The sequence below is a fragment of the Lineus longissimus genome, chromosome 5 (assembly GCF_910592395.1).
Source record: "Lineus longissimus chromosome 5, tnLinLong1.2, whole genome shotgun sequence".
NCBI classification, from domain to species: domain Eukaryota; kingdom Metazoa; phylum Nemertea; class Pilidiophora; order Heteronemertea; family Lineidae; genus Lineus; species Lineus longissimus.
In genome coordinates, this window is record NC_088312.1 from 386,838 (window position 1) to 399,380 (window position 12,543).

Here is a 12,543-nt window from a genome sequence, read left to right on the forward strand (position 1 = left end):
CTGCTCCACCCTCTTGCCAGCGTGGTGAGAGAGAGTTGAGACAGTCACAATCAGAAAGACTCGAGCCTGGCTGCTCCACCCTCTTGCCAGCGTGGTGAGAGAGAGTTGAGACAGTCACAATCAGAAAGACTCGAGCCTGGCTGCTCCACCCTCTTGCCAGCGTGGTGAGAGAGAGTTGAGACAGTCACAATCAGAAAGACTCCAGCCTGGCTGCTCCACCCTCTTGCCAGCGTGGTGAGAGAGAGTTGAGATGGTCACAATCAGAAAGACTCCAGCCTGGCTGCTCCACCCTCTTGCCAGCGTGGTGAGAGAGAGTTGAGACAGTCACAATCAGAAAGACTCCAGCCTGGCTGCTCCACTCTCTTGCCAGCGTAGTGAGAGAGAGTTGAGACAGTCACAATCAGAAAGACTCCAGCCTGGCTGCTCCACCCTCTTGCCAGCGTGGTGAGAGAGAGTTGAGACAGTCACAATCAGAAAGACTCGAGCCTGGCTGCTCCACCCTCTTGCCAGCGTGGTGAGAGAGAGTTGAGACAGTCACAATCAGAAAGACTCCAGCCTGGCTGCTCCACTCTCTTGCCAGCGTGGTGAGAGAGAGTTGAGACAGTCACAATCAGAAAGACTCCAGCCTGGCTGCTCCACTCTCTTGCCAGCGTGGTGAGAGAGAGTTGAGACAGTCACAATCAGAAAGACTCCAGCCTGGCTGCTCCACCCTCTTGCCAGCGTGGTGAGAGAGAGTTGAGACAGTCACAATCAGAAAGACTCGAGCCTGGCTGCTCCACCCTCTTGCCAGCGTGGTGAGAGAGAGTTGAGATGGTCACAATCAGAAAGACTCCAGCCTGGCTGCTCCACCCTCTTGCCAGCGTGGTGAGAGAGAGTTGAGATGGTCACAATCAGAAAGACTCGAGCCTGGCTGCTCCACCCTCTTGCCAGCGTAGTGAGAGAGAGTTGAGATGGTCACAATCAGAAAGACTCCAGCCTGGCTGCTCCACCCTCTTGCCAGCGTGGTGAGAGAGAGTTGAGATGGTCACAATCAGAAAGACTCGAGCCTGGCTGCTCCACTCTCTTGCCAGCGTAGTGAGAGAGAGTTGAGATGGTCACAATCAGAAAGACTCCAGCCTGGCTGCTCCACCCTCTTGCCAGCGTGGTGAGAGAGAGTTGAGATGGTCACAATCAGAAAGACTCGAGCCTGGCTGCTCCACCCTCTTGCCAGCGTGGTGAGAGAGAGTTGAGATGGTCACAATCAGAAAGACTCCAGCCTGGCTGCTCCACTCTCTTGCCAGCGTGGTGAGAGAGAGATGAGACAATCACAATCAGAAAGACTCCAGCCTGGCTGCTCCACCCTCTTGCCAGCGTAGTGAGAGAGAGTTGAGATGGTCACAATCAGAAAGACTCCAGCCTGGCTGCTCCACTCTCTTGCCAGCGTGGTGAGAGAGAGTTGAGACAGTCACAATCAGAAAGACTCCAGCCTGGCTGCTCCACCCTCTTGCCAGCGTGGTGAGAGAGAGTTGAGATGGTCACAATCAGACAGAATCAGCAAGGATGCTCCACTGTGGCTCAGACACACAGTGAGAGAGAAGAGACGGTCACAACCAGACTGAATTGTGTTAGCTGCTGCAGGTGGCTGGAAGTCCCTTCTTTTCCAGGCAGAGCAGATCACAACCACCTTTCATCACAACAAAGCAAACCTGACCAACAGCTTTTAAACAAACTTGAGAGAACACACAGGTTTTTTCAATAATTTTTGTCCAGTTTATTAATGTTCTTAAAAAATAAAGTTACATGAACATGCGTGACTGATTCAGATAATAAATAGAAAATGTTTACATTCTGACTGATATACCGGCATGTCGCTAATGTCTAGTAACAAGAGAAAGATTCAAATCATCGAGACAACACTGTCACCTGCAACATGCGGGTGAGAGAAGAGCTCATAGCAAATGAAGCCTCAAAAAATCGGCTATCTAACAGTGTTTTTCCTTGTCCTTGAATTGACTTATCACTCATTTCACAGCAGGTTTCTTTTCAGTCAATACTGGACAGAATGTTCAATGTGGAGGGACATTACAAGATTGGATGGATTTCCAAGAACAAAACAGCATGAAAAGTATGGAGGGACTCGAGTACAACACTTGTATAGACAAACCATCAGAAGGCATGTTACTAGTGTGGCACCAGTGCTTGTAGCCCAATGTCTGGAGGGAATGAAGTGGAGACTTCTGGAGGCATTCAAGTACTGGCAGGCAGTCATTTGATGGAGGGACTATGTTATCCAATGGAGGGACTCACGATCACAGGCAGGGAACCAGGTTATGGACTCCAGTAGAAGTACACACACCCATTTTAGGTGGGACTGACCCCAACTGTAGAATTTCTAGTTTTGCCTTTCACCATTGTGTCTCAGTACCTCAAGGGTCTGAACTGACACAATTGGACGCGATTCGATTGAGTTAAGTCTGATCACATGATACTGTACGATATGAAGTGAGAAATCTATCTGATGAACCACAAGTAAACATTCGATACTGGCTTCAAATATTTTAACAACTAAATGATATTAACTGATTAAAATGACTCCATGGAGACTTATAATTAAAATGCTTGCCATTATACAAACCAACAGGCATGAATTAGAACTCGGGCACAGTGCAACCAGTGATCAAAACAAGAGGTACAACATGTCTAGCCGTTCCAAACCATGATTTTAGTCTATTCCATTCTAATTTGAGATGAGATAAAAGGGTGCATGATCTAGGTCTGTGGTCTGGATTAAACGTCTCGAATGTATGTAAAGAAAATGATGAATATATTCAGATTGTCGTCATGGATACAGGAAAATTGCAATACCCACAATGAATAAGATTACAAATAAATTGCGCGAATCAGGACAAAGTGAAATGAACATATTACCATAAAGATACAACGATATTAATTCGAAGTCAAAGAATTATAGCCCAGTTTGCAAATAACTTAAATGCATTGTGATTATGTACACTGCAAGCACTGTAAATGTATGCGCAGAGAAAGGTCTATTTACATTATGTACAGGGGAGGGAGGTGTTGATGAGTTATAGCAGGTACAGCCACTGACACATCTGTTTCTTGAGGCCATTCACATGTCATGATGTAAAGGTCTGTTGTGCGGGCACCCCTTAAACTCATCGACCAGCATTTTCCTTCAACTTGAGGACCCTCAGTGAACAAAAGAGGGGAGCTATATTACATTATCAAAATAAACGTGATCATGAGGGACAGTGCACATTATGTCAAAATTCAGCACCAGTGAAGTTTGAATGTTTCTTCCAAAAAACATTTTAAGCGTCTCATAGCAAATTACCAAATTACCATCATATAAAATTTTACTTTGAAATTTTTCTCATCATTTTTTTGTATGTTGTATCGTGGCATGCACATGAGCATGTTCATAGAAGTTCTCATTCATGTGCATGTGTGAGTGGATCAAGACTCAGTTTCTTGACCTAAAAGCTAGCGATGATCTGTGGTTTCAGAGCTGGTGCAGTGTTCGGTGACGGATCATGCTGTAACTGGACTTTCTTGATCGACCGCTCCATTGTCAGTCGATGACCCACCCGTGTCACACCAATATCCATGAAATCACTCCGCCCCATATGAACTAGGCAGGTGCCATCGATCTCATGCTGCACGAAACTGTTCTTGTATTCAGCCAATGAGAGACTCTCGAGCCACAGAGACACGTCTTCAAGTGTCCAATCATGAATGGCTTTGTCGCGAAATGTTTCCACTTTGGATTTGTCGCTCAGCGCAGAATTGAGTTTATTTTGTGCAATTTCTGCCTTTTTTGTTTGAGACTTCGGAGGTGAGTTGAATTCCATCGGTGGTGGTATTGTGCCATCTCCTACTTCCTCATAAATCGGGCCGTCGTCATGATCAACAAACCCAGGTGGTGGAGGTGCATACAATTCCTCGTAAATGTCACTAGAATTATAAGGTGGAGGAAACTTGTCTGTGTTATCGACACCTTTCTGAAGTTTTGGCCAGTGTTCCTGTGGGCCGCACGTATAATCATTTTCAAGTCTTACTCGATCCGAGGAGAGGTATGATAGCAGTGCATCCGTCCGAGGTCCAACACTCGAGTTGGTTGATAACGTTGACATAGACATAGACGACATGAGGCTAGAATCATCGTCATGTGAATACTCGAGGGGAGGAGGAATGAAACCCATGTCTATCCCGTCATCAATGTCCGATGAGAAGTTAGACGGAGGGGGAACATCACCAAAGTCTGTCGGGGGCGGTACTGATCCAAAGCTAGGAGGTGGCAGCACCGCATCGAAGGTTGAAGGTGGTTGCCCCAAGTCATCGAGGTTACTGCTATGATCAGCAGGGGGTGGTAAAATCATAACATCTCTTGGCGATGACACACTAACCAAGTTTTTACTGTTCATAGCCTGTGAACTTGGTTCAGTATTTGATCTTTTGACCTCCAGCTTATCATAGCTGTTTTGATCAGTTTGTTTCTCAACACTAGTGACACCCTCTGGAGTTGATTGTTTTGACTCCGGCACATACTTGGCTTTACCACTATTGTCCATTTTCAACACAAATCTTTTTGGCTTGGCCTGGGCCGTTTTTGGTTTGGATTCTCCCTTGACCATATCTAACATGTCTTTCGCCAGATCAGCCTTGACAGGATCCTTTGAAGCACCATCAGTGCGAGAAGAATCATCATCTGAACCGGACGTGATATCAATACTTGATGAACTTTGTCTCCGTTGCAGATATTCTCGCCGTAACCTCTCGGCACGTTGTGTAAACGTTTCTGCTTTAGTTGGACTTAACAAGGTATTGTTGGATTTATCCACAGTAACTGATGCATTGTCACTTTTCAACTCAGTTGGTTTGACATCAACAGTCACACCCAACATATCACTTTTCTGTAGGATTCCCCTTCGTGCTTTCCCACCACCATGCTTAGCAGACTCCTGCCCACTAGCAGCAACGACACCCTCAACAGCCACCATGTTCGGACTGTGAGGTTTCTGGATCTCTGTTGCGCTGATGTTAGCCGACTGATTTGATTTGACTGGCACAGACTTTGTTTTTCCCATCTGAGGAGCCTTAACACCAGTTGTACGTTCCGTCTCAGGTTTCTGACTCTGTATTTGTTCCAATAACGGCTTATTCAAGGACACAGTTATCTTGTTTACTTTCTGTGCGGAGTCAGTATTGATGGCACCTTGATGTACAACAGATGGCATCCTTTGGGGAGAGTTTGGAGGTGCAGTAATAATAGGTGAACCAGGCACACTTTGATCTTCATTTACAACAGTCTTTACATTAGGCTTCGGTGCCTCCACCTTTTGAGCATTATGTATACTTAAGTCAACATCGCTGCGAGACACATGTCGCGAATCACGGATCTTCTGTTCGATATCATGCACCACATCATCACCCGTTTTATTCGCGAGACGCTCTCGCCGCTTTAAGACAGCCAATCGTAAGTGATCCTCATGCGCCACAGGTTTTGGAGTGTGTTTATTTTCTGCGATCTTTTTCTCAATGTTCTCTAGGGGATTGTCAGTACTGCTTACAGCCAGTTTAGCTTTCCTCTGAGCGATCGCTGCCAGGAGGTCATTTGTTGTTGGTTTCTCAGGGTCCTTGGCTTGAACCTTAGCGGTGGCCTTCATACCAAACGCAGGTGGTGGGGGAACAAGCTGCGGCTTGAACTCAGGAGCCTGAGGAGGTGCAGGCACACACTTAAAAGGTGGAGCAGCAGGGATGTTGGGCTTGTTGGCCTTTTGACTTGGTTTTGGATTTTTGTTAAACTCATTTTTCAAGATGACCGCCTCCATGCCACTGTCAGGTGTCTTTGTCTCTGTCCGGTAGGCTGTCCGTGCTTGTCTCATCCCTACCGCAGCCGCACTATCATCAGTTGCTTTCGTCTCACTGCGGTACGACAGACGGGCTTGTCTGGCAGCGACAGCGGCCTTGACATCACCCTCACCAAGCTGCGGTGCAGGTTTCCTGACGTGTATCTGCGTATTACTCACAGAGATGGTCTCCACTGGTTTCTGGCCCTCTGTACTTGACGAGGATCCTGACCGTGAGCGATTCAAGGTGCGAGCATAGCCACTATTATGTAACATGCGACTCCTCCCTGACATCCTCAGCTGTTCTTCCAAAGTCAGCGGTTTCCTCACAGATTGTGGTCTTGGTGCGTCATGCAGTGGTGCAGGAGGAAGGGGAGGTAAGCTCGATGATCTCTTCTCAAGACTCAACTTGGCCTTTGGTGGTGTACTGATGGTGTCATCTGTCATATCAGCTTCATAATCAGCTTCAGGGAGATAATACGGCAGAGGTTTCGACAGTAACTTCCTGCCATCCTCATCCTCATCCTCCGTCGACGAACCTCGACAAACTTTCACACGTTTCTTATCCTCACTGGGGACGCTATTGGCAGCATCTGTTAATAATATCATGGAATTTGGATTGTTCTGAATAAACTTTGCTGCATTGTCATAAATTTTGACATCGGCGAATGTCACTCCTTGTTTTTCCTGTGGTATATCGGGGGGTGGTCCCGAGGGTGGTGGAGGTGGTGGACCATGAAGATGCACCTCTGCATACGTCACATCTGCTTGTGGATGCATCGCATTCCGCTCCATCTGTAACGTTTCAGGATTAGCGTAGATATGCTCAGAGATAGCCCGCCGCACAGGTTTGGGCGGAGGTTTAAAACTTGACTGAATATTTAAAGGCTCTTTCTTTAGTTCTTCTATATTCATATAGATGGCGTCACTGTGCTTGGCGGTTTGTATTTGGACTATTTCTGTGTTTGGTTTCCTCCCCGGAGGTGGAGGAGGAGGTGGAGAGTGACTTGGTGCTGGAGGAATACCTCCGTTTGATCTTTGAGAATAAGAGCGAGGTTCTGACGGTGTCTTCCTGGTCTGAGATGGCACTGGGCCTACATAACCACGTGCATACTGACGCAAGTCAAACAAGCTATTACTTGTCTGGTGATTTGGATGAAGGTCTGTCGCAGCATACGCAGCACCTAAAGAATCCTTGTTCATAGACGGATTCGTATCCACTGTTGGTTCAGCATATTCACTCGTACTGAAGTTTGTATTCACGTATTCCTGAAGATGTGGTGGTGTATGAAGTGAGACTTCACCCTGACTGCTACCTGAGCTACTCTCAATGCCAGAATCACCGTTTTGACTCAGATTAGGTGAGCTCTTTGACCGCTGTAGTTCAGCTTGCTCCTGCTTGACTAGTTTCCGCCTCCGTGACTGTGCCTTCAACTCGGCTGGATTAGCGTATGTGCGTGGGATATTTACCATCGGTTTCTCAAGATTAGATGCACTTTTCTCCGTGTCGACACCAGAGTCAGTCTTTTTGAATAAATGCTCGATCTCGTCTGATGTGAGCCTTTGAGACGAGGGACGGCCACGTACAGATGCTATCTTCTCCTTGGCATTGACGGTGAGGTCCTCCACTGAGTTGGAGAGATCGGTACTGTCGTCATAGAGTGCCAACGTTCGGTCAAAGTCTTCTGCAAAATATAAGTCAAGATAGGTATGAGAAGTTGTTACACTATAGGCGAAGTTGGTTGATGAAGAAATGAGTTTTCACTTTCTAGATTCAGTTGATGTCAACTGCTGCTTATGTGGAAACATCAACCTTAATCTGAAATCTTTTCAAAGTTATAAGATTACGAGGGTTAGCAATCAGCCTTAAAGACAGTCAAATACTTCATAACAGGAATTCACTATTCAGTCAGAAGTCAACCAAAGTAACCTCAACCATGGGATTTATTGTTGAAGAATGAAACACTACTGATGGTTGACTTCCCCTGAGGTTATCTTTAGAAACAAGCTTGATTATGAGTTCCAGGAGAAGACACACAACTCAACAATCTATAATACACATGCTGTCAGTGTCAAGGATGAACACGACACAATGCTAGACATGAATGGACAGGACTCAGCTACATCAAAGATCTACTACATTCCCTACTCATCACACTTATACAAGTCAGTGTTGCTGGTCAATCCCCAGAATTGGAGGTCATAACTCAAGCACCTGGTACGCGTACAGCAAGTACCTGCTGGCAATGTCTCAGCTGTGACCTGACACGTGGTCCAGCTGTAATGTTATGTAGGATCAGTCCTGGCACCATCTTGTACACTGAAGGTGGTTAAGTCCATTCCCCAGTGTCCACCCACAACAGATCAGAGACACCCTCCCCTTCCCTCAGTGATAGTCAATCATTACCACAACCAGGTGATGCCATAGGACCTGATCTTGACCAGAGACACCCTCCCCTACCCTCAGTGAATCATTACCACAACCAGGTGATGCCATAGGACCTGGTAATAATATCAATAAACATAAAGTAAGCAGGGATTACACAGCCAGATGAATAATCAATGATAACAAAGAATCAAACTCATGCCACCTTGGGTTCTGTTGGCTAAGATGGCGTCTGACAGAAGGGACGATGTTGGAAGTAAACAAATGTTCTGAATAACAAGCAAAGAGGAGGATGCGATCTAGTGAGGCCAGTCAGAAGTCTGAAGACAACAGAAAGAGAGACAGGGCCAATACATCAGGCCATCTATCCCGAGTGAGTTCAGACTTCACCATGGCCTATATGTATGTTTCACCTCAGACACAAGAAGATCATTTTGAGATGAAAACATCAGATGCCCTGGTCTCCCTCCACATAAGCCATCAGGGCCTTTGTCCTTAGACAACACTGCATCAAATGACAAAGGCCATGGATGATACATGCTGCTTATGTGGAGATGTGATACCAGGGTTTTCTTTCCACATAAAGTTCAAAAAAGTTCAAAAATTGTAAAAGAATGTGCACTGTCCACTTCAAAGTAATGCTGCTGATAAAAGCTGATTTGCTTACTTGCACAGAGTGAAGCTGACTTTTCTGACACAAACCTTTTGTCTATGCCTCCGATTCTTTGATGTTCCCCAGCCCACCTGAGGTGAAAATCTACAGATAACTCTATAATCACCCAACTATACTCTGTCTCAGATCTGGTTAGAGTCGGCCACTGAAACCTTTATGCGACCAATTCACATGTGCGTTCATGCCTGTGACGGGAAGTCACAGGCATGAACCAAGATGGTGGATCCTCGCTCTACAAACACACAATGCTAAGACACAGTGACCAACTCTAAATTGGCCGGAGACAGTTCACGAATTGAAATGTGAACTTGCCATGATAAGTGGTATTACCTGGGCGTATATTGCCACCTAAGGATAGATGAACAGGTTTTATGGATATAATGTCGACATGATACTGTTGGTGGTAAGTATAACTGAGTCTCAGGGGCCAGCCCTTGGAGATACCATGGCTACATTTATGGTTACCAGAAGATACAGCCACTATCTGAGTAAGAGTAACTGCTATTCCTTCCTCCAGAGAGATAATCAGAGAATGTCTTTTCCATCATTGGCCGATGTATTGAATTTGGAAAACATGGCGTGATATTATCTTTCACTTTGTCCTATTACACCCAGAGTAAGCTTCTCGTGAGCACACAAGTTATACCAACCTAATGTCTGAAGTGTCTCTAATCCTTCTGTCACTGATTTGGACCTGGCTCGGCCGACTGATAGGCGTGTCTCAGGGTTCCTCTTCGGGGGCAGTGGCGCTGCAATGGAAAGAGGTTGCCATGTGGTTTCAGAGAGGAAAGGGGGCCAGCTCTTGCCTGGAAGGGTTGTATGCCAAAAACTAGTCTTATTGTCTTAGAGAGCCCACATAAATGTTGTGTGCATTCGTCCAGTTACTTATACCTACCAATTACACTCACAAAAGAGTCAACCCACTGCTTGTGCAGAATCAAGTCCAAGAGTCTTTCCTTCAGCCCAATAAGAAAGTATCAGTCCTGAACTGCCCACACTGGCTGATATGTTAGGCCAAATCACTATCACTGACCTAGTGAAGAATGCACTAGGTCACAATATAACGTCATTGGACACATCCATCATAAAGTTGATCAATTCAGATCATCAGAGCTGATATCAGGGGGTCAAGACTTTCCAAATCATAGTATTGATTGCCCTCAATAGTTCTACCCCACATTCGCAAGAGACTGTCACGCTATCATGCAATGATTTCAAGTTGATATCACAGGTAGAGCCTGTTGTTCTTCTTCAGGAAAGGTAATACTTATTCCTGTAGGGTTAAACAGGTTTCCTGACCATTGCGCCCATTGATCATTAGCCCCAATCTAAAGGGGCGAAGGCTTGCTTGTGACTTCCCCGCCATCAGGCTTGATGCCCATGATCTGGCTAGGTAGAATAGGTGTAATGTACTGAGATGAGCCTTACCACGTGATCTCCTGGCCAAGTTAGATGGTAGCGTCCTGTTTGGACCCATCTCTTCAAGATCTTCATCCTCTGGCAGCACCGTCATCACCTTCATCGCGATCGTGTTGCCAGAATGTTTGATTAGTTTCACTGTATGCTCATGGGTGGCGCTAGCTACGTTCTCACCATTGATCTGAAAGGGTTAAGATTGAGCCTAGCGCTATGAGCCAGCCTGCACGGGCCTACCAGGTGGACACATGTGGGGATAGAGTTACACCAAGGGTCAACAACAATGCTGATCACACAAACAGCTGTTGGCAAAGCTGTTTGCAATAAACGTAATCATTCTGGGCCCGAAACTCATGAAGCGTGAATTTGATGACAAATTATGTGCCCACCACGAAATACTTGTGTATTCTCCTCCCTTCAGGTGGCGGCACTTCTAAACTCATGCTATGATACAGAATGTTATGTTGAAGATATGACTGATGCCACGTGTTGACTGGGGTAGAGACAAGCATCGACCGCCCGGACCTTCAACCCAAGATAGTCCAGACGTACTGCCTTACCTCTAAGATGAAGTCTCCAGCCTTAAGACCAGCCTTGTCAGCGACGCCCCCTTTATCCACGTTATCGAGATACTGCAGTGCTGGCTGGAACAGGGATGGTTTGAAGTCTCGTATACTGGCACCATGGCTGCCCAAGGCTGCAACGACAGGAATCAGGTGAAAATAAGTTTCAGAATTCAAATACTATATCTAGCAAAACAGTCAATTTGAACATCGGCCCTGAAAACCTGAAAAAGATCTGGATCCAGTACTTTGATCTGGTATTGATTAAAGGCACACAGTGCCAGGGATGAATGATAACAATTATAGTACAAGCAGACCCTCAGAAAGAACACTGTTTTGTGCTAGAGAAGTTAGACTGAGCTAACTGCCACAGAATGACAAACCTTTGATTTCTGCAGGACGAAAAGTGGATAACGTCCTCATTTCTCACGAGCTACAAATATTGGGGGTTGGAGAATGTGAGTCAGCTTGTCCAGTGAACAGGATATTCAACTCTGCTGAATGGCAGATATAAAATGGTTGTGATTGGCACAATCAAGGGACAGAGGGTCACAGTCTAGAATAGAAGAGGCCTAATGGAAGTGATTCGTAAGGTAAACTAACCAGCAATGCATTGCCAAAGAGCCCTGCTAGAAGGACCTGTAATTCCTGTGTCAACTATTCAACAGAAAGGCTTTGTGCATACAAGTATAGGCCCTTAAGGTTGTTACAAACCTCACTATGAATAGAATAGGCCCGTCAGATGGGATACGATAGTATACATAGCATGCATTCATTGACAAATATGAAAGATTACTCATTCTGTAACAATATTTGTGAGTTGTGCTGATCCTTTAGTGAAAACTGTTACAACCGATTGAGCTGAGACATTTGGCATCCAAGGCCAGTTCTTTGGCTGGAAGCCAATCACGACTGACACTTACTCCTTGATTCAACATGAGGTTCAGTTATACCTGCTGAAGTACACTCTGCAGAAATAGTCGTTGTCCTCCGAATCATGAGAAAACGAGAATTCCCAAAATCAGTCGCGTCCCCTCTGGGAAAGCTGTCATTTTGCTGATCATCACACAATTCCAATTGCTCACAAAATCGAACTCTTTTACCGAGGCAAGTATTCTTATTGAAGCTGACGCTGAGTTCCTCACCCTCTTTTACAACAGCATGTGTAAAGCAACTTCCCCCAGGACTACTGTTTCCAAAAGATGAGTATGAATTTATCACTTCGGGGTCATCAGAGAATCGAACCTGCTTGCCACAATTAGTATCGACGAGGTCAAAAGAATCTCCCTGAATCACATTTTGTGGGAACACCTCAGACACGACAGTCTCATCAGTCAGTAAGGAGACAGCCCCATCACTGAGAACAGTACTTTTGTCTTCTATTTCATCAGATACATCACTGTTCACATTCCTGCCAGAATCTTTGAATCCAAACGTCCCAGTTTCTCTGGAATACGTTCCACAGCCAGACTTGTCTTGCCTTTGAGCCTCAACATCTTGACCATCACATGGTGGGCGACCATGACTAGATGCCTCTGGCTTTTTACCCACGAGATAGAGATGCATGATGTTTCAGTAAGAGTTTACACCACAGACAACATCCAAAAGGCCCACTACTCAAAGTTCAATGAAAACATGCTGATATTATAGAGAATA

General features: G+C 45.7%; 1 protein-coding gene across 5 annotated transcripts in view; it reads right to left on the minus strand.

The window, feature by feature from the left end:
• Positions 1 to 1,732: 1,732 nt before the first annotated feature.
• Positions 1,733 to 12,543, minus strand: part of LOC135487535 (SH3 and multiple ankyrin repeat domains protein 2-like) — a 34,905-nt gene continuing 24,094 nt past the window's right edge. For 4 of the 5 annotated variants that reach the window (XM_064771308.1, XM_064771312.1, XM_064771307.1 and 1 more), the window contains 5 exons: positions 10,885 to 11,021; positions 10,337 to 10,508; positions 9,559 to 9,657; positions 9,239 to 9,256; positions 1,733 to 7,534 (listed from right to left, as the gene is read on the minus strand). In XM_064771308.1, the coding sequence (XP_064627378.1) occupies positions 3,477 to 7,534; positions 9,239 to 9,256; positions 9,559 to 9,657; positions 10,337 to 10,508; positions 10,885 to 11,021 (4,484 nt within the window). In that variant the 3' untranslated portion in view covers positions 1,733 to 3,476. The remainder of the gene's footprint in view (positions 7,535 to 9,238; positions 9,257 to 9,558; positions 9,658 to 10,336; positions 10,509 to 10,884; positions 11,022 to 12,543) is intronic. The other variant, XM_064771311.1, reaches the window with a different exon arrangement.